The 21,839-nt window shown below is 52.9% G+C and overlaps 2 protein-coding genes and 1 long non-coding RNA gene across 9 annotated transcripts in view; 1 reads left to right on the forward strand and 2 right to left on the reverse strand.

The window, feature by feature from the left end:
* Window positions 1–401: 401 nt before the first annotated feature.
* On the reverse strand, window positions 402–7,525 carry LOC127488545 (uncharacterized). Its single transcript, XR_007916291.2, has 2 exons — window positions 4,815–7,525; window positions 402–2,221 (listed from the first exon to the last, which is right to left on the reverse strand). It is a non-coding gene; the product is annotated as an uncharacterized lncRNA (long non-coding RNA).
* A 210-nt stretch (window positions 7,526–7,735) lies between these two features.
* Window positions 7,736–21,839, forward strand: part of LOC100352724 (mucin-16) — a 112,819-nt gene continuing 98,715 nt past the window's right edge. For all 7 annotated transcript variants that reach the window (XR_011382916.1, XR_011382917.1, XM_070059235.1 and 4 more), the window contains exon 1: window positions 7,736–7,967. Coding sequence is in view for 5 of the 7 variants with exons in the window: in XM_070059235.1 (XP_069915336.1) it covers window positions 7,880–7,967 (88 nt within the window). In the remaining 2 variants the exon portion in view is untranslated. The remainder of the gene's footprint in view (window positions 7,968–21,839) is intronic.
* The window catches only part of MBD3L1 (methyl-CpG binding domain protein 3 like 1), a 117,296-nt gene continuing 110,368 nt past the window's right edge, over window positions 14,912–21,839 (reverse strand). The window contains exon 4 of the transcript XR_011382918.1: window positions 14,912–21,775. The gene's annotated coding sequence lies outside the window, so the exon portion shown is untranslated. The remainder of the gene's footprint in view (window positions 21,776–21,839) is intronic.

The raw sequence follows: 21,839 nt of genomic DNA on the forward strand, positions 1-21,839 counted from the left end.
GAACTCCATCCGGGCCTCCCACATATGTGGCGGGGACCCAAGCACTTGGGTCATACTCTGCTGCTTTCCCAGGATAATTAGCAGGGAGCTGCATGGGAAGCGGAGCAGCCAGGACTTGCACTGGCGCTCAGATATGGGATGCCGGTGCCACAGGCCCACACCAGTACCTGCCATTTAAGCTGTCTTCAGGAGCCCACCGGCAAAGCAGGTGTGAGGAAGGCACAAGGGTCCCAGGGGTGCCTTGCCCCTGTCTTTCTTTCCAGCTCTTTCTTCCTTTCTTCCTCTTCTCTTCCTCCCCTCTGCCCTTCCTCCTCCCCCTTCTTCACATTTTTTTCTTCCCATCCTCTCTGCCCCTTCCTGCTTCACTGATTTTAAAATACAAAGGTCCTTCAAGAAGTGCGTAGTAAATGGAAAGAAAAGTTGTTTATTTTGGTGCATTTTTTTAAAAATCTGGGCGTAGATGAGGCCTTTGAGAAATATGTGGAAAAGGCACAGAGACAGAAGTAGGCATGGCTTTCTGAAAGTTTCTTGCACCCAAAACACTTTGAATTAGTGAATTAATTTTGACAGGTGGAAAGGTGGGGAGAGAGCCCTCGCATCCCCTGTTTCATTCCCTGCAATGCCCGTGACAGCCAGGGCTGGTGCTGAGGCTGAGAATCAGAAGCTGGAAATCCCATCTGGGTCTCCCATGTGGGTGGCAGGGACTCAGGTCCTCGGGCCATCACCTGCTGCCTTCCCAGGCACGTTAGCACGGAGCTGGGTCAGAAGCAGAGGAGCAGAAGCTCAAAGCCAGCATTCTGAGGGGCCGCTTCACCCACGGCACCACACCCCGCCCGCTCCTCAGAGCTTGTGCACACACTACACCATGGGCCTGCCGCGCCTTTCTCGGCATGGGAACCCTCTTGTCATTCCAGTCTTGGCTCAAAGCTCACCTCTGCAGAGAAGCCTTCTGTCTGGAGCTGCCCCCTGTCCCTTGCTCACCCAGTTCTGGGCAGATTCATTCTTCTGCAGAGGCAGGAGGCCTAGACCTCACTGCTCTGTGTGCATCCTTTGTGCTGGGCACACACATTGCCACATGGCAGGTGTTCGGTAAATATTTGCCAAACGAGAGAGTGAATGAGTGGGGGAAGCTGGTGACAATGAGACAGCTACACTTGCTCTTTGAACTGGAAAACAGAGCAGACAGACAGGAACTGGTGCCACAGACACCCACAACTGTCCCGTTTTTGCCAGCTGGCCAGGAAGGGGTCAGCGTGGACCTCCCCCTGACCTGCCCTCGCAGAGACCTCGGGGAGGGGAAAGTCCCCGCTGCTTCCACTAGGACAGCATGCCCGGCTGGTCCTCATGGTCTCCTGGGCACACCTGTGGAAGCCAGCCGGCTCGGGTGACACCACAACAATGGGCTGTTAATCTCAAGTGTCCACAGGAGCCGCTGGCAAGGAAGTGTCCCGGTGTGGCCAGCCCAGCCCAGGAAAGCCCCGGCTGCCAAGGTGTGCTATAGGCTTCAGTAAGCCTCCTGGGGGGCTGGGGCTGGCCCCGCGTGCAGGGTTTGCCACCTCATTCAGTGCTCTGAGGTGCAGATGAGGCTGCTGAGGGTCAGTGGTGCGAGCTGTGTGGTTCCATCCCAGCTGGATCCAAAGCCAGGAAATCCATGAGAGCAGCGTAAGCCACTACTCATGATACCGGCATCCCATACTGGAGTGTGGGTCTAAGTCCTGGCTGCTCTACTTCCAATCCAGCTTCCTGCTGATGCACCTGGGAAGGCAGCAGAAGATGGCCTAGGTACTCAGAGACCTGGATGGAGCTCTTGGCTCCTGGCTTTGGCTTAGCTCAGCCCTGGCTGTTGTGGGCATTTGGGGAAGGCACCAGAGGGTGGACGTTTCCTCTCCTCTCTCCCTCTTTCTCCCTCTCCCTCTGGATAAGTAAGTAAGTCCTAAAAAAAAACCCCAAAACCCAACACATTCAGGAAATTCAAAGCCAGAGACCAATGAGGATAACTGTTGGCCTCCGTGTCCCATCCCCAATTTTCCCACCTCCACCTAAGCTCACAGGACGGTGCTGAGCCACCACTGGGGCTGTGAGTGTGCTGCAGGGAATGAAGCTGCCTCTCGGGTGTGTCCACACTGTGTATCAGAATGCAGGTTCAAGTTCATGCTCTCCTGCTTCCAATCCGGCTTGCTGCTGAGGCAGACCTGAGAGGGCAGCTCAAGTGCTTGGGTCCCTGCAGAAAGAAAGAAAGAAAGAGAGAGAGAGAGAGAGTGAGTCCATTTGCTGGTTCACTCCCCAAATGCCTGCAATATCCAGGCTGGGCCAGGCCAAAGCCAGAAGCCCAGAACTCCATCCAGATCTCCCACATACATGGCAGGGACCCCACTACTTGAGCTGTCACCTGCCGCCTCCCAGGGTGTGCATTAGCAGGGAGCTGGGACTGGAAGCAGGCACTTGGATAAAGGATGTGGACATCCCGAGTGGTGACTTAACTGCTGAGCCCAGTGCGTGCCTGCTGTGTGCTAGGTAGCCTGTGTGATCTTCACCAACCTGGAGTGTGTCATGATGGCGTGGGAGATGGTTACAAAGGGGCTCTGGACACGGGGAGGGCGGCTGTGTGCTGTGTCCGAGGGAGGCCTGGAGGATGGGGCACAGGGCAGCCAGGCCTTTGGAGGAGAGTGAAGGGGTGTAGGGAAGGAGAGAGGGCAGGCCTTGGCGTGGGGCAGAGCCAGGCAAAGGCCTGCAGGTGAGGCCCAGCTCGTCCATGGGCAGGTCCCAGATGGGGTGGGCCCAGGCTGGAGAGTCCCACCTGATCCTGGGGTGATGAGCTGGCCCTGAAGAATCCGGAGCAGAGGTGAGGCTGGCTGTTTCTACATTTTTGAGAGGTTGGGGGGGGTGGGACTTGGAAAGGGTGGAGGGGTGGCAGGTGATGTGTGAAATGTCAGGGTGGACAGAGGAGGGTGTGAACAGAGTCCTGAATCACCCGGAAGGTTCTGAAAAGGAGGGGGAGGCAGGATGGCACCTCCCTGAGCATGCCCCCCGTTTCCACCTCACCCCCCAAAGCTCAAGTACCCAGAACCAACTGCCCTGAGGAAGTCCTAGGACTTTTGTTTTGTTTGTATCATTTGACTAGTGTTTTGAGGGCCTGTGCCGAGGCTGAGCCAGGTCTGAAGTGGGCATAGCCCCTGCTGTGCCCCCAGGCGTAGAGGGAGTCAGGCAGGCCACATGATGGATAAAATAACTGGAAAGGGAGAGGCATGGGGATGTCTGAGTACCAAGTCAGGTCCCAGCTTGGCTTTTTTTTTTTTTTTTTAAGATTAAATTATTTATTTGAAAGGCAGAGTTAGAGAGAAAGAGAGAGAGAAAGAGAAAGATCTTCCCTCTGCTGGCTCACTCCCCAAATGAGTGCCCAGGGAGGCAGCAGGTGATGGCCCTAGGACTTGGGTCTCTGCCACCCATGCGGGAGACCCGGATGGAGTTCCTGGCTCTGGCTGTTGAGGGCATTTGGGGAGTGAACAAGCAGGTGGGAGAATTTTCTCTCTCTCTCTCCCTCCCTCCCTCTCTGTCTTTTAAATAAATAAGTAAAAAAGTAAAAAATAAAAACATTAGAAACACAGAAAATTGACAAGTACTGGGGAGGGAATAAGGACAACAGAGTGACGAGTGATAGAGAGGGCAGTGCAGTTCAGTGCGTGCTGAGGGCAGATCTCTGATTTGAGTGGGACAGGAAGCAGCCAGCAGAGACCTGGGCAGGTGGAAGGAACAACACGTGCAAAGGCCCTGAGGTGGGCCTGAGGAGCGAGCAGGAACTGCTGTGACAGCCAGGTGGGAGGCACAGTGTGTGCAAAGGTGGGGGGAGCCTGCCTACGAGTGTGCAGGGTCCACTGAGGACAGCAGGGAGAGCCCGGCCAATAGGCGGCTGGAGTCACATCCCCATCCAGGACTCTGAAGGTCCTGGCAAGGGTCTGGGTTTTACTCCAAATGCACTGTGGTCACTGGGGAGCAGTGAGCAGGTGATGTGTAGAGAACGGCATGGAGCAAGGTGACAAAGGATGCACCTCTCAGGTGAAAAACTGCACTCTGCCAACTGCAAATGTTTGTTAAAGTTAGTTTTATTTTTTAAGTTTGCTTTATTGATTTGAGAGGCAGAGTGACACAGAGAGGGAGAGATGGGAAGAGAGAGGAACAGAGGGACCTCCCATCCGCTGGCTCACTCCCCAAATGGACACAACTGGATCAGGCTGAAGCTGGGAGCTAGGAGCTTCTTCCAGGTCTCCCACGTGGGTTCAGGGGTCCAAGGACTTGGGCCATTGCCTGCTGCTTTCCCAGGCACGTTAGCAGGGAGCTGGGTCAGAAGTAGAGCAGCCGGGACTAGAACCTGCATGAATCCTATATGGGATGCTGGCATAGCAGGCTTAACCCGCTGTGTGACACCGGCCCGAGGAGTTGACTCTAGAACCCTTTTTATTGGAAGATGGCACAGGCGTGGCCGCGGTGCAGCTCAGGGTGTAGAGCCTGCCCTTCCTCTGGGACAGGCTGCACCACCTGTGTTTCGGGGGCCGGCTGAGGGGCTGTGCCGTGCACTGCAGGATACTGAACCTCCACCCTGGCCCCAGCCTCAAGGTGCCAACAGCTGTGCTCACCCCGGCTGCGTCATCTCCAGGTCTTGCCAGATGTCCCTGGGAGTGATGCCCTCCCTGAGATCCAGACGTTTCCTTTAGCCCCCACCTCCCAGATGGTGCCCCCCAGCCCCCGGGGCACCGTCCTGCTGCCTGTCCCTGGTCACTTGTCCCACCTGCACTTGAGAATGCATGATGAAAGCAAACCTGCAGTGCCCAGCTGTGCCGTCTTGGGCGACTTCCGCATGTCTCACTTTGCCCCACTGTCAAATGGGGTCGTGAAAGTACCGCCTCACACAGCTACCCCGCGGAATGCGAAGTTGAGTCGTGAAGTTCTGAGAGGGGCGTGGCTCCAAAGGTCATCCCTGGATGCTGGGGTTCAAGGCTGGTGCTCTTAGCCCCCTGGCGCTCTTCTGTTTCCTTGATGCCCTGCATTCACTGCGTGCTCTGGAGATACCAGCGTTGTTGTTGTTGCCGTTGCCATGGGGATCTGAAGGCAGATCCCCGTCACTCCCTCTTGACCTCTAAGCCTGACTGTCCGGCTTCATTCTTTTTTTTTCCTGCGTGGAAAATTCCGTTTGAGAGGACGCACAGCTTCTCTGGGGCTCTCTTCACCTCTATGTTGGGGGCCTCTCCCTGGGTCTCCCCCCACCCTCTGCTTCTCAAAAAGAGAGAGAGAGAAGAGAGAAGAGGAGAGGAGAGAGAAGAAAGAGAAGAGAGAGAGGGAGGGAGAGAAGGAGAGAGGGAGAGAGAGAGAGAAATGGAGGGAAGGAGGGGCGGGGGGGACGAATCTTTCATCCACTGGTTCATTTCCCAAATGCCTGCAACAGTTAGGGCTGGGCCAGCCTGAAGCCAGGAGCCTGGAACTGCACCCGGGGCTCCCATGTGGGTGCAGGGGCCCAAGCACTTGGGCTATGTTCTGCTGCCTTTCCAGGCCATAGCAGGGAGCTGGATTGGAAGGAAGTGGGACAGCTGGGACATGAATCTGTGCTGCAGCCCCTCTTCCTCACCTCATAAAGCCACAGATGCATCCTGGGGTTTCTACCCACATGAACTCATCTCATCCTTGTCACCTCCCAATACCACTGACACAGGAATTTGGGGATTACGTTTCCAATGCACGAACCTTTGGGGGACACGCAGCATTGTCTGGTACCCTGGCGGCCACCAGCCCAGTGCCCTGCCCCTTGCTGTCACAGGATGTCCCCTGGGGAGGCATCGATATAGCAGCGAGAAACATCAAGCTTACAGCCCACCTCTGTCTGTTCTAGCTAGGTGACTTCGGGCACATCCTTGGCCTCAGCTTTCTCATCTGTGCAATGGAGCCATTCACCACAGCTACCTGTGCAGTAAAAAGTCTAGCTTGGTGATGGCTGGAGACCATGCCCGACTCACATAGCAGGTGCATGGACCCAGGGCCTCTTGTAAGGGCAGAGGGCAGTCCTCATGGACTGATGGACACTTGGGGATGCTTACTGCTGTGCCTTGGAGAAAGACAACTTGAAATGCTTATGTGGGATGAGCACTGGATAGGGAGTCCAGAGGCCTAGGGCCCAGTTCCAGCACTGTGATTGATCTTGAAGGTGCCTGGGGTGGGGGGAGGGAGGGAGAGAGAGAGAGAGAGAGAGTGTGTGTGTGTGTGTGTGTGTGTGTGTAGGGGCCTCAGTTTTCTCACCTGTGAAGTGGGGAGACAAACACAGTGACCACGCAGAAGACCTACTGGCTTGGTCTCTGTTCCTCCAGGAACAGGAACAGTGCCTTGGTGGAAAACTTGGAGGTCAGGGTTTAGATGAAGGCCATCCTCGCCTTCCTCCTTCCTTTCTCTCTGATGTCTCCAGCCACCGTCTTCTCCCCGTGACTCTCTTTCCCACACTCCATTGCCACTGCCCGGCCCCCGCCCCCCCAGGCTTCAGTTTGTTGATTGTGACATCTCCTCCAGGAAGCCTTCCCCAATTCCCCACCCCCTCCCAGGCTGGGTGTGGTGTCTCCCACTGACCTCTGCACTCCAGTCCTATCACATGTTCTTGTTCATGAGACCACCTCGACCAGGCTGCAAGCCCAGAGTCTGGTGGAGGCTCAAGGCGTGTGTGTGCTGAGGGTGAGCAGGAGTCAGTTACCAGGAAATTGTGTGGAGCAGTTGCTGATCAGCTTTCCTGGGGCCATGGGTCCCTGGGGTTTGGCTCCAGGTACAGGAGGTAGGAGGGGAGAGATGTGAGGCCCTGTGCCGTGCACTCTGAGGTCTGAATCTGCAGTCACTTGTACCCCAGGCACCTGCACCTGCATCCTGTTGGAGATAGGAGATGACAAACCCAGTTCATCTCTTAGCATCTGGACACATGATGGTTGTGGGGTGTTGTCTCCTGAGAACCCACACCAGGGAGAAATGTGGGGGCCACGGAGGGGCAGGGTCCTCAGAAAGGGTTGCTCTGAGCAGCTGGCAGGGTGGGGGGGACCCACCTCTGGGGCAGCTGCTACAATGTCCAGGTGTGGGTGATCAGCCCATGGAGGTTGTGGGGTTTGCAAGGAGGATGCAGAACCCCCCGAAGCCCCTCTTCACCTGTTCTAGCCCTTGGTCTCCCTTTCTGCCACAGTGAGGGCATCTGAAGGGTGTTGCTAGGCGGTGAGGGCTTGAAGCCCCCATACTGGGCTTCAAGTGGAGGCCTATGGGGGGCTCTGGAGGGGGCCCTGGCGGGTATGATAAGCCCAGCCCTCAGCTCCCCTGGGTGGGCAGGAGCTGCCATGGGGAAACGCAGCCTTCCTTGCACTCCTACGCGTTCCAGACCTGCCAGAGGCAGCAGGGCCTCTCCCAGGAAGGATCCACCCAGCTCCAGTCTGGTGGTGCCAGCCCGAGATGAGGGTGTCAGGTAGAAGCTGGGGGCTTAGGAGAATGGAGGTAGATTTGTACCTAGGACTGCGACCTCCCTGGGTCCCTGTGGGGGTCTTAGTTTGGCAACTGACCTGGGAGCCAGCTGTTGCCTGGACAGGGGTTCGTATGGAGCCAACTGTTGTCCAGGGAGGGGTCTGTGGACCCCCTCCTCCTGGAACATGTGAGCCTGCAGGTGTTAGTCACCACACGGCCACTGAATAATGCAGGCTGACCTGGGCGGCAGAGGTGGCACCCACTGCTTTCCCCTAGGGCAGGCCCTGCCCCTCTTGGGAAATTGATAAGGTGTGTCCTCACTGCTCTGCCTGGAGCTGGGGCCAGGCTGGGCTGGGTTCAGTCGCAGGGACTCGCCCCGGGGGTGAGGAACACAGCCCCAGAGGGCAGGAGGATGGGCCAGGAGGAGCCTGCACACCCGGGGCACTGGCATGGGCACCTGATTGTTCTGGCTGTGAGCCTCCTTGTCACCTGCAGGCCAGGTAAGCGGGGCTGGGCCGGGGCCAGGTGAGGAGGAGAGGGCGGGATAGCACAGGTGCCTCAGGCCTCCCGTGTGCCCGTGGGTGGCATTCCGGAGGTCTTCTTCTCTCTGTCCCAGGTGACCCCTGGACGCCTCTCTTTCTGCATGGACTTGGGCGACTCACTCACACCCTCATTCCCTTGGGGGTATTCACTGACATCTCCATGCCCAGCTCTTGGGTGGAAGGGTAGGGTGGGAAGAGGAACAGGTCCTAGCCCCACAGGTGGGCGAGACAGAAGGCCGGTAAGACAGGGTGTGAGGCTGAGCGATAGCTAAAGGAACAGGAAGCTGAGGGTCGGGGGGTGGGGAGACACACTTTGCATAAACTGCATAGGGGCTCAGGGGCTGGCCAGGAATTCAGCGGGCACGGTTCTGTGGAAAGGCGTCTGTGGCAAGAGAGCTGGGAGGGCAGGGGCTGGGGGGCAGGAAGCACCAGGTGCACATGGGCAGCTGAGTATGGGTGAGTGTATATGCTGAGCCTCGGGGGCTGTTCGGGGAGGTGCAGAGGCAGCAAGGCAGCCTGGGAAGGAGAGAAGAGGTGCGTTCATCCCTGGATCCAAGGGAAGGCCTTTCTGGTCTGTGGGTCTCTTGGTGGGGGTAGGGGTCAGCATGGGCCTTGCTGCCCAGAGGCAGACCCCCGGCCTCACGGGAAGGCTGGGGTCCACTTGGGGGAGGTGGACGTTGTTGAGGAGGGGGCACCAGGCTCTCTGGAAGGTGCAGGTCCTCTACACTTGGGCCCAGGGCTGCCCAGTCCCACTAATGTTTCATGCTGCCCAGGGAAGTGGACTGTGCAGGCAGACAAAACCCTCCAGTGCCCAAGACAACCTGGAGCTTGTGGAAAAGGCATGCGTGCTGTGCTGTACCGGGGCTGGGGTTTCTGTTTATTTACTTGTTGGAGGAGGAGGAGGAGGAGGGGGAGGCGGGGGGGGGGAGGGGGGGGAGGAGGAGGAGGAAGGAAGGACTGTGGCTCTTCCTGGCTTAGCCTGGAAACACAGGCCACAAGGCACAGGGGTGGGGCAGTGTGCAGCCCGAGGTGGGCGCGACCACCACCTTGCCCCTCCTGGGCCCCGAGGAACTGGAGAAGGTGCCCCAGTACCCCCAGTCTTGAGTCATCAAGACTCTGGGCTGCCAGAGCTTTGCGGTTGGAGGCCATTGTCACCGAGGCCACACAATGGGCTGAATGGCAGGCGGTCCCAAATTGTCCAGTCATCACAGACACAGACTGGTTAACTGCTTTTGTCCTCGTGGTCTACTCAGGAGCGGATGCTGGGGGTTCCTGGCCCAGGGAGGTCCAGTGGCCTGGGCTGATGCTCCTCCTTCCCACAGGGCCAGGGACAACCCTTCCGGCCACCCCAGGCCCTCCCAACGGCTTCCCTGACATAGGATTTCTGACATAAAATACCTGGGAACTCCCTTAATTCCTAGGCAGAAAACTCAGTCTGCTGTTGATGGATGCGCTGTGTGTCTTTGGGCCAGGCACTTCACTTCTCTGAGTTTCTACCTCCCCAAAGAGCAAGGCTTTAAAGGTAAATGCCAGAGCTGTAGGCAGCAGTGAGGCTGTCTGGTCTCACCTTGGAGGACCTGGGTTCGAGTCCCGGCTCCACTCCTGACTCCAGCTTCCTGCTGATGTGACCCTGGGAGGCAGCAGGTGGACAGCTCACCAGGACTTCGGCCCCTGCCACTCACACAACACACCTAGATGGAGTTCCCACTCCTGGCTTCAGCCTGGCCAGGCCTGTTTATTGTGGGCACCTGGGGAGTGAATCAGTAGATGGGTGCTCTCTTGTCTCAGCTACATCGACTGACTGGCAGATGGGTAGTTAGACAGGCAGGTAGTCCAGAGCTGGGACTGCCTGCTACCCCCTGCCCTGGGCCCCTTCTCTCCTGTCTTTGTGCTGCTCACTCACCGTGAGCCTGGGTGTTCTCTGCGTCATCTTGCTCCAGCCGGTGGCACCTGGACCTCAGGTTTCATAGAGGACACTGAGGCCAGGGAGTTGGAGCCTTCTGTGTGAAGCCGCAGAGCAAGGGTGGAAGCCCAGCTCCTGGGAGCCTCAGGAAGACAGTGAGGCGGGTGATGGCACCCGTCCTGCCGGTGTCTGGTGCAGTTCTCCTTGGCAAACACCTCTGTGAACACACGGAGGAGCGCAGCATGCTCGGTGGAGACCCCTCCCCACGGCTCCCCCCGCCCCCTGAGGTTTCCGGTACCCCTGATAATGAAAAGGGAACGTGGAAAATTCCAGAAGTCAACAATCCGTAGGTTTCAGATTGTGCGTCACTGTGAGTGGCAGGCTGAGGTCTGGCTCTGCCTGGCTCTGCCCTCCCGGGAATGGGACCCCTGCCTTTGTCCAGCACCTCCAAGCTGGAGCCTGCCTATCAGTTCCCCACACGCTGCCTCGGGACAGGTGGGCTACTGCGCCATCTAGCCACTGACGTCACTGCTCTCGTTTATCAGCTTTGTTTTCAGTCTCTCACTGTGCCTTGTTTATACAATGGGCTGCATCACAGACAAGGAGGAGGGCGCTTTGGAAAGCTTGTGCGGAATGGAGTTAAAAGATGTTTACTCTGGTAGAGAAACTTTGAAATCCAGGCATATGACAGCTCTTGAAATACACATGGTATGGATGGGAGTTTTCTCTCTGCCTCTGAAGTAAGAATTTTAAAAAGAGACATTCATAGGATTACAAAGTACACATTTCAAAGTAGATATCTTTGAATCGCATTATCCATGAACTTTCTTTGAAGCCCCTTGTATGTCTAGAAAAAAACATAATTTGTTCCTCCATGTGTATCTTTCCCCCACAATCCACATTTTTCCATGAACTTCTTGAAGACCCTCTTCTGCAGGTATTTAAATTTTCTTTTTAAATATTTATTTTATTTATTTAAAAGGCAGAGTTACAGAGATAGACACAGAGAGAGGTCTTCCATCCAAGGGTTCACTCCCCAAATGGCCACAATGGCCAAGGCCAGGCCAAAGCCAGGAGCCGGGAGCTTCTCCCAGGTCTCCCACGAGGGTACAGGGGCCCAAACACTTGGGCCATCTCTTGCTGCTTTCCCAGGTGCATTAGCAGGGAGCTGGATTGGCAGTGGAACATCTGGGAATCAAACGGGTACCTAAATTGGATGCTGGCACTGCAGGCAATAGCTTTACCCGCTATGCCACAGTGCTGGCCCCTGGTTTCAGTCTTGGCTTCTCTCCTGACGCCAGCTCTCTGCTAATGGGCACTCTGGGCAGCAGCAGTGATGGCTCAAGTCCTTGGGTCACTGTCACCCACGTGGGAGACCTGGATGCAGTTCCTGGCTCCTGGCTTTGACTGGCTCAGTCCCAGAGGTTGTGGGAATTTGGGAAGTGAACCAGTGAGTAGGATATCTGTCTGCCTTTGTCTCTCTTTTAAGTAAATTTTTAAAAAATGTAAGAGTTTTTTTTTTTAAAGTTCATGAAAATGAGTATTATAGATGAGAACTCTATCTCTCTCACAAATATACACAGTTTTTTTTTTTTTTAAAGATCTATTTGTTTATTTAAAAGGCAGATTTAGAGAGAGGCATAAGCAGAAAGAGAGAGAGCGAGAGCAAGTGAATGAGCGAGAGAAAGAGGTTTTCCATCCACTGGTTCACTCCCCAGATGCTGCAATGGCCAGAGCTGAGCTGATCCAAAGCCAGGGGCCAGGAGCTTCCCCCAGGTCTCCCACGCAGGTTCAGGGGCCCAAGTACTTGTGCCACTTTCCACTGCTTTCCCAGGCCATAGCAGAGAGCTGGATGGGAAATGGAGTAGCTGGGACTAGAACAGGCATCCAAATGGGATGCCAGCACTGCAGGCAGAGTTTCTACCCGCTACGCCACAGCACTGGTCCCTAAATACAAATTTTTTAAAAAGAGAAAAATGTGTATTACAAAATACTGCATTGATTTCAAAATATTTTGCACCAAAATTCCATGTGAACCTCTTCACATATCCTCATATGTATAGGAAAAACACAGCTTATTCTTATTTGTGTGTGTGTGTGTGTGTGTATATATATATGCATTTCCATGAATTTTTTGAAGACCCCTATGATACATAGATTTTAATTTCTTTTGCTTGACTCAGGGACTCCCGCAAGAAAGCACTATTGCTGACCACAGGCTCTGAGGTCCAGATGACCGTGCCTGCTTTACAGGTCGGAGGACAGACAAAGAGGAAGGACCCCAGGAAGGCAGGCAGGATGGAGCTGGGCTTTAAAACTTGTGTATAGGGGCTGGTGCTGTGGCATGGCAGGTAAAGCTGAGGCCTGCAGGGCCAGCATCCCATATGGGTGCCAGTTTGAGTCCCGGCTGCTCTACTTCCAAACCAGGTCTCTGTTATGGCCTGGGAAAACAGTGGAAGATGGCCCAAATCCTTGGGCCCCTGTACCCACATGGGAGACTTGGAAGAACCTCCTAGCTCCTGGCTTCAGATCAGCGTAGCTCTGGCCGTTGCGGCAATCTGGGGAGTGATCCAGTGGATGGAAGACCTCTCTCTTTCTGCCTCTCTGTAACTCTGCTTTTCAAACAAATAAATAAATCTTTTAAAAAACAAACCAACAAAAAACACCTGTGTATAAAATTTTTACGTATTTTAAAGGGAGAGCAAGAGCGAGAGCGAGAGAGAGAGAGGGAGCTGCTGATAATTCACTCCCTAAATGCCTACAATAGCTGGGGACTGGGCCAGGCTGCAGCCATGAGCCAGGAGCTCCATCTAGGCCTCCCACAGGAGTGACAGGGACCCATCTGCTTGAGCCCTCCCTTGCTCTCTGCCTTCATAGGAAGCTAGAGCGAGGAGTGGCGCTCAGATGTGAGATGTGGGCATCTCAACCACTTCACCCAGTGACCACCCCTGGGGCTGGGCCGCTAACCCAGCCTCTCTGACTCCTGGCACTGGGTTCTGCATCCCACTGCCACTGTGCAGGGCTCCCCCTCACCTCCCAGCTCTCTGGAGCCCCTCACGCCTATAGCTCAGAACTGCCCTCAGGAGCCTAAACTCATCCCAGGCCCAGAGCTGTGGGGGCAAATGCCAGGGCCAGACGGGTGTCCCAGGAGGGTGACCAGCCATCCTGGTCTCAGTGTGGGAGTTCCTGGGATGTGAGAATGTCACAGGCGCTCGGGGGGCAATTTGGTCACCTCCTATGCTCTTTCCCTTATTCTCTGCAGCCCAATCAGTACCTGGCACATAGCAGTTGTCTGCAGTAAATGGTACATGAATGAACTTAAAAAAAAAAAAAAACTGGGAAGCAGAGATGCACACATACACACAGGTAGATAAAGACAGACAGACAGACAGACAGAACCCCCATCTGATGGCTCACTTCCCAGATGCCCGCAACAGCCCCAGGCAGGCGGCAACCAGAGCCAGGCTGAGTGGCTGACAGGAACTCAGTGACTTGAGCCATCCCCTGCTGCCTTCCAGGGTGTGCATTAGCAGGAGGCTGGAGTTTGGAGTGGAGCTGAGATGAAGCCAGGCGTTCTGACGTTGGATATGGGCCCCCAACCAGCATCCTAACTACTAGGCCGGTTCCCTGCTCCTGGGCTACTTTTTGTCTGGCTTTATGGAGGTCTACTGGACAAGTAAGAATTGTACATGTTCATACATAACACACATGGCACACTGTGACAGGTGTGTACATTGTGAAGTAATTAACACGTCCACTGCCTCCCATGGCTACCTTTTGCTGTGTGGTGACAATGTGCAGGAATGACTCTTTGGGGCTAGCGCTGTAGCATAGTAGGCTAAGCCGCTGCATGCAGTGCCAGTATCCCATATGGGCTCTCATTTGAGTCCTAACTGCTCTGTTTCCAATCCAGCTCCCTGCTGATGGCCTGGGAAAGGAGCAGAAGATGGCCCAAGTCCTTGGGTCCCTGTACCCACGTGGAAGACCTGGAAGAATCTCCTGGCTCTTGGCTTCAGATTGGCCCAGCTCTGGCCATTGCAGCTATTTGTGGAGTGAACCAGCAGATAGATGACCTCACTCTGTGTCTCTCCGTCTGTCTGTAACTCTGCCTCCCAAATACATAAACAAACCTTTAGAAAAAATTGCCTCCTTTAGCAAGCTGAGTACATAGCAGAGTATCACAACCTGGGCTTCATGCTGTGTGTGAAGCCCCAAGACCCTATTCATCCTGCAGAACTGAAACTTGATACATTTGACCAATATTTCCTTATTTTCTCCCACTGCCCTGTAGCCCCTAGCCACCACTGTTCTACTCTCTGCTATTGGGAGTTTGAATATTTTATATTTTAAGTTGATTTGTTATTATTATTTGCAAGGCAGGAGAGGGATAGAGAGATCTTCCATCTACTGGTTCACCACCCAAATGCCCACAACAGCCAGAGCTGGGTTAGGCTGAAGCCAGAAGCATGGAGACTCCATTTAGGTCTCCCACGTGGGTGGCAGGAACCCAAGTACTTGGCCCATCACTGCTGCCTCCCAGGGTGCCCAGGAAGCTGGATCCAAAGCGGGGATGGGATCTGACGTGGGATGCAGGTGTCACACACAGCAGCTTAACCCGCAGCACAGCAACACCGACTGCAAGGAGTGTGGCATGTTTCGATTTCACACGGGAGTGAGATTGTGCAGTGTGTGTGTGTCCCTGTGCCTGCTTATCTTACTTAGCATGGTGTCCTCCGGGTCTATCCCTGCTGTTTGGAACAACTGGATTTCCTCCTTTGAGGAGGCTGACTGGTACGCCACTGTGCATCTGCACGTTTTCTCTTCCCATCTCTCCATAAGCAGACACTCTGTCTGTTTCCATGTCTTGGCTATTGTGAATAAGGCTTCAGTGCACACAGGAGTATAGATGTCTCTTTGAGAAATAGATTTCATATCTGCAGGTATGGGAGGGCTGCATATCATAGTATTTTCAGTTTTCTGAGTCACCTTGGGTCATTGATTATTTTTTTTAAAGATTTATTTATTAATTTGAAAGGTAGAGTTACAGACATAGAGAGGGAAAGACAGAGAGAAAGGTCTGACATCGGCTAATTCACTCCCCAAATGGCTTCAACAGCTGGAGCTGGGCAGATCCAAAGCCAGAAGATTCTTCTGGGTCTTCCACATGACTGCAGGAGCCCAAGCACTTGGGCCATCTTCTACTGCTTTCCCAGGCCATAGCAGAGAGCAGGATCGGAAGTGGAGCAGCCAGGACTTGAACTGATGCCCATATGGGATGCTGGCGCTGCAGGCTGAGGCTTAGCCTACTAGGCCACAGTGCCAGCCTCTACTTCTTCTTTAAAATCCATTTTATTTCAGAATAGTTGTAAGTTTATAAAACAAAACTCGTGAGAATTCCCACATACCTAAGAGGATTACTGAGTTTAGCTCTGTGTGTGCTTAGTAAGCGTCTCCCCTGTAAACACCTCCTATTAACATCTTTGACACAGTTAATGACCCACACCAGATTCCCCTATTTTTTTTTAACAACCAAAACCCCCTTTTCCCTCCCAGACTCTAGTAATGAATATTCCGTGTTCAGAGTGAGGTGTTTTGTTCGTTTGTTTAATTTTATTCTCCACATAGAAGATAGAACACGCAGCATTTGTCTTTCTGAGTTCAGCTTATTTCACTCAACGTGATGCCCTCCAGTTCCATCCACTTTGCTGCAAATGATGGGATTTCATTCTTTTTTTAATAGCTGAATAATATTCTATTGTTTATAGACGCCAGTTTTCTTTATCCATTCATCTGATGATGGACACCTCGGTTGATTCCATATTCTAAGGCAGCAAGTGAGCAGCATCTCCATCTCATCAGACCCACACAGGGGGTTGGCGTTGGGGTGCAGTGGGTTAAGCTGTTGCCTGTGACACCAGAAACCCATATCAGTGCCTGCTCAAGTCCTGGCTGCTCCACTTCTGATCTAGCTCCATGTTAATGCACCTGGGAAAGCAGCAGAGGATGGCCCAAGTACTTGGGCTCCTGCACTCACATGGGAGACTGGATGGAGTCTAGGTTCCCAGCTTTGACCTGGTTCATCCCTGGCCATTGTAGCCATTTGGGAAGTAAACCAGTGGATGGAAGAGATCTCTCTCTCTCTGTCTCTCTCTCTGTCTGTGTCTGTCTGTCTCTCCCTCTGTGCCTTCTTCTTTTTTTTTTTTTTTTTGACAGGCAGAGTGGACAGTGAGAGAGATAGAGAGAAAGGTCTTCCTTTGCCATTGGTTCACCCTCCAGTGGCTGCTGCGGCCGGCACGCTGCGGCCGGTGCACTGCGCTGATCCAAAGCCAGGAGCCAGGTGCTTCTCCTGGTCTCCCATGCGGGTGCAGGGCCCAAGCACCTGGGCCATCCCCCACTGCGCTTCCGGGCCACAGCAGAGAGCTGGCCTGGAAGAGAGGCAACCGGGACAGAATTCGGCGCCCTGACCGGGACTAGAACCCAGTGTGCTGGCACCGCAGGTGGAGGATTAGCCTATTGAGCCATGGCGTCGGTCCCTCTGAGCCTTCTAAATAAAACAAAAAATAAATATTAAAAACAAAGAGAAGCAAAGCCACATTAGAGGGTGCTTCCCTCTTCCTCTGTGCCTGGGTTCTAGAGCTGTCCTTGCCTTCCCCAGGAGACGGGAGAAGCACCTCCTCTCTCACCCCCGCACAAGGAGGAATCTCCACCTCCTGTGTGTGTGGGTCCTCCTTTTCCTCATGCTGAAAGGGCCCTGTGCCCTTCTACTCTGTCAGGATGGGCCCTCCCCTGTGTACTGAATGCTTACTGTACTTAGGAGGGTACTCCAAAAAGTTCATGGGAAAACAAAACTAAAAGCATAAACTTATTTTGATGCCATGGCTAAGATACTGTTTGGGATGCCCACATCCTGTTCCCGAGGGCCTGTATTCAAGTCCCTGTTCCTCATCCAGCTCCCTACTTGTGCACACCCTGGGAGACAGCAGGTGAGTGTCCTTGGGTCTCTGCCACCTATAGGACAGATCTGGATGGGATGACCTGCCCTCAGCTTTGGCCTGGCCCAGCCCAGGTTGTTAAAAGCATCTGGGGAATGAACGAGTAGATGGAAAATTTCTATCTATCTCTGCCTTTTTTGTGTCTCTCTGCCTTTCAAAGAAAATTAAATAAAATTTTTAAAAAGCTTGTTTTGCTGCAAAAAGTCTTGAAATCCATGCATACAAAGGGCCCTCTAAAACTTCATGGAAAATGCGTGCTATGGAAAAAATGAATGAATTTCAAGATCTTTTTGTACCAAAATCAAGTTATCTTTTAGAAGTTATTTGAGACACACATACCTACACACACACACACACACACACATACACTTAGCTGCCATCTACTGGTTGTTCCCTCCCCAAAGGCCTGCAACAGGAGACTGGGCTGAGTGCCAGGGCCAGGAAGCAGAAGATGCAACCTAAATGTCCAACATGGGTGTCAGGAACCCAACTACTTGAGCCATCACTGCCACCTCCAGCAGGAAGCTGGAGTCAGGAGCCATGGGATGTAGGTGTCCCAACTGTTAAACTAAATACCCACTCCCAAAGTAAACTTATTGTTCATTCTGTTTTTTTTTTTTCTGTGAACTTTCTGAAGTCCCCTGGAAGACATTTATTTGCCCAGGGAATAGTTATTGAGTAGCTACCACGTGCCAAGCAGTGTTCTGGGCACTGGGGTTCTGGCTGTGCACGAAGACCTCTGCTGAGCTGGCATTCCGTGAAGGCAGACACAGCAAAAACCGTGGTGGTGCTGCGCACACCAGGCAGTACTGAGACGGCGACAAGGAGAAAAGACACAGGGTGGGGAATCAGGGGTGCGTGAGTGTGGGGCGGGGCAGGTCAGTGAAGCTGTGACTTGCAAGGGTGGGGAGCCGTTGCTCTGCATTCACAGCTAACTCATCTGTTAAACCTCGTGGCACCAACTGGGCATGTGTATCCTGCTTTGTTGTGTATTTAGTATTCTGCCTTTCATGTGGGGAAACAGGCTTTAAGAAGGGAGTTGAGGCAGATCTAGGATGAAGCCCAGAGCTCTAGGACTTGAGTCCCTGCCCAGTGCGTGTGAGTGTGGGGAGTCTGACTGTGGGGAGTCTGAGTGTTAGCGTGTCTGTGTGTCTGTGGGTGCTTTGTGAGTAGCTGAAAGTGTGAATGTGTGTGAGTCTGTGGATACATGTGAGACTCTAAGTATATGCATTTTGAGTGCACAACTCTTTGTGAATAAACATGACAGCATGTGCATGGATGTGTGTGTGTGTGTGTGTGTGTGTGTATGCGTCTCTGCATGTACGCAGGTTCTTCAGAAACACTGCTGGAAAATGTAATTCAACCGTAGATTTATTTTGGTGCAAAAAACTTTGGAAACCCATGCATTGTTTTTTCATCATATACGTTTTCCAGGAGTGTTCGAAGGCCACTTGTAGCACATGTCTAGTTCAGTGCTTCAGTGATGGTAGTTAATCACTGTGGCTGGAGATGCCTGGATGGGTCTGGGAACTGGGAAAACAAGACTGTAGAGGACATCACCCCAGGGTAAGGAAACCAAGCCCCCACTTTTCTTGGGTCAAGACCAGTCCCAGGGGAGGATTTAGAGGCCCCCCCACCCCCCGCCATGGACACAAACTCGAGCTGCCATTGAGATGTGAGGGAAACATCTGGCCATCAGGAACCTGGGTACCAGAAATGTGTGTGTGTGTGTGTGTGTGTGTGTGTGTTTAATTTTATTTACAAGAGAGAGAGAGAACGCGCACTTCAGTCTACTGGTTTACTCTCTAAATGCCCAGAGTGGTTGGGACTGAGCTGGGGCTAAAGCCAGGAACTCCATCCAGATCTCCCACGTGGATGGCAGGGACCCAAGTGTTTAAGCCATCACCGCTGACTCCTGGGGTCTGCATTAGAGGGAGCTGGAGCTGGCATTCTGATATGGGATGCAGGCTGGTGGATCCCAACTGGTGGCTTAACTGCTAAGCCAAATGCTCACCCATGGGTACCAAAACGTACCCCCATCCATGTCTTCTATCCTTTCTTTTGTCTGAGGAACTAACTACAAAGAGAGGGAAAAGTGCCTCATTGGACATAGCCCTTGCTATGTCTCTGCCTTCCTGGCTGCTTCCTCTGAACATTACATATTGACTCCCTATGGTATGTTTTGAGGTTCCTGTGGCTCTAGCGTCAGCCTAGACACTGGATTCTGTTTTGAAAGGATTCCTTTACCCCTAAAGATGACAACTGTTGCTGTCAGGGTCTCAGGGACAGTGAATAGTCCCATAGAAATTGCTCTTGATGTCCCAGTCTGCCTTGTCCACAGACAAGTTTCCTTCCATGTATTCATCTCATAGCCATAGGTCACTCAGTTGTAATAATGAGAATTCCTGTTATGTTGGACTGACTCCTTCTAAGAACTGTAGCTGCGCCGCCGCTGGGGTGTAGCAGGTAAAGCTGCTGCCTGCAATGCCAGCATCCCATATGGGTGCTGGTTCTAGTCCTGGCTGCTTCACTTCTGATCCAGCTCCCTGCTAATGTGCCTGGGAAAGCAGTGGAATATGGCCCAAGTGCTTGGGCCTTTGCCACCCACATGGGGGACCCAGATTAAGTTCCTGACTCCTGGCTTCTGCCTGGCCCAACCCTGAGCCATTGCAGCCATCTAAGGAGTGAAGCAGCAATGGAAGATCTCTCTGTCTTTCCCTCTCTCTCTGTAATGCTGCTTTTCAAATACATAAATCAATCTCTTAAAAAACAAAAACAAAAACAAAACCTGTAGCTGTAGGAGAATACTTTAAAAAGCTCGTAGAAGGCAGGTGTTTGGCAGAGCAATGAAGACACCATGGGGGTTCCTGCATTTCATATTGCAGTGCCTGGGTGTGAGACCTCTCTCTGCTTCCAATTCCAGCTTCTTGCTAGGCACACCCTGGGAGGCAACAGGTGATAGCTCAGATGTGTGGGCCCCTGCTACTCATAGGGGAGACCTGGATTGAAGCCCTGGCTCCCAGGTTAGGCCTGGCCCAATCCTGGCTGTTGCAGCCATTTTTTATTTATTTTTCTTTTCACATGTATTTTATTATGAAAAAATCTGATACCATTCTATATGAATGCATCCAGCAGCATGGTTTGTATGAGTTAAGTATTTTTGTAGTTTTGATAAATGAATTAACTTTTAGCCAACTGGCAGAAGAATGTCTTGAAAAAATATACCCAGGCTCAGTCATTTTTTTTCAAAACTTAATATAAGATGGGCGGTTACTAATTCATCCTGACAGGAAGTCAGGCTATTTACAAGGAGGGTTCAAAGACACCTGTCACTGTGTTTGATGTCACTTTGTTTATTTTAGTTTTACTGTTTTGTCACAGGCATTTAGAGAGGGAGCCCAGCAGATGGAAGATCTCTCTGTCCGTCCGTCCATCCATCTTGTCTCTGTCTCTTGCTTTAAGTGCATAGATAAACATTTGTTAACAGCTTGTGGGAAACAGAGTTAAAAGAAAAGCAAATTTTGGTGCAAACGTTTTTAGGGTGCATGTGGCTGAGGGTCTTCAAGGACTCATGGGGCATGTACAGTATGAAAAAACTGCATGGATTTTAAACAGTTTCTGCATCAGAATAAACATCATTCCGATCCATTTCCCCAGGGACTTCCTGAAGTCCCCTCATAAGCACAGGAATAGATCAAATCTATTTGACTTGATCTAACTTTAGTAAATGATACAACCAGACTGCAGACAGACTCAAATAAAGCTCTCCTGCCTGAGGGCTGTTCTGAGCTCATCTACAGTGGATTCTAGGAAGCCCACAGTGTGGGGGGGACACCGGGAACTCTCCTCTGAGAACAAGGAAGGCGGGGGGATGGGTGTGGCTGAGACCCAGGCCCCACTCCTTTCTCTCCTGGAGATGGTGCAGTCTCTCCTAGTGCAGAGGGCCTGGGCACTTGTCAGAGTTGCTTCAGGAGGGGTCCTGTACTGTGGCAAGAGTTGAGAGAGAGCCCTGCCCAGCCCCTGTGCTGGTGAGGACTGGTGTGCCCATGGCAGTCACTCCCATGCCACTGACCGTCCAGGGATGCATGGCACCAACTGCCCTGGACCCTGAGGGTGCGGCCTGTGTTGAAATGGATGTGGGAGAGGTCCCAGGCTCTGCTGTATTCTCCCCAAGTCATTGACCTCGACACAGTTTCTGATGGTGAAGAGCCTCAAGTGGGTGAGCTGAAGCAGGGGGCAGAGGGGCAGGCAGACAAGTGGGAAAGGGGTCGTTTCTGTCACTCTGTGTCCTTGGCTTTATAAAAGAGTAAGTGGAGACACGCAGTGTTGTTAGATCATGGCCTTAGACTCTGATTTGTAACTGAAATCTCAGAGGTTCAGGTGCTGGCTTCTCTGCACTTAGGGGAAGCCCTGATGGCCCAAGACCTGGTTGAGTCCACTGGACTGAGCTGTGTCCACGGGACTTGGGCTGCTCTGTGTGACTAGCTGAGTGGGAGGTAGCAGGGTGGCCACACTGTGTCCAGTGAAAGTTGCAGAATATTGAGTATTTCCTGTAGCTGAAGCGTAACGTGTATATTTTGGTGGAACTGGCGATCGGCAGGCCATTTCTTTCTATGAGAGTTGCAGAGCTGGGTGGTGCTTCCAGAGGCCTGGGGCACAAATTCAGTCCTTCTCAGTTGAAGTTTACCCCTTCGCAACCCAGATGAGAAATGGGAAAGAGCAGAAGGAGGTGCAGGAGGAAAACAGTATTTCTTGATGACTTCTTTGGACGCTGTGGCGCAGGCAGGTCATGCGGGGCTGCATGGTGAGTCTGTGTGGGAAATGGGAGCCACAGCCTCCTGGGCAGGGATCTCGCTGGCTCTGAGAGTTTCCTGAGAGATGACCACACTTTTGGGCAAAGCTCCTGAAGACGTGTCATGGACAAGTCCTCCTTCC

The sequence above is a fragment of the Oryctolagus cuniculus genome, chromosome 16 (genome assembly GCF_964237555.1).
Source record: "Oryctolagus cuniculus chromosome 16, mOryCun1.1, whole genome shotgun sequence".
Classification (NCBI taxonomy): domain Eukaryota; kingdom Metazoa; phylum Chordata; class Mammalia; order Lagomorpha; family Leporidae; genus Oryctolagus; species Oryctolagus cuniculus.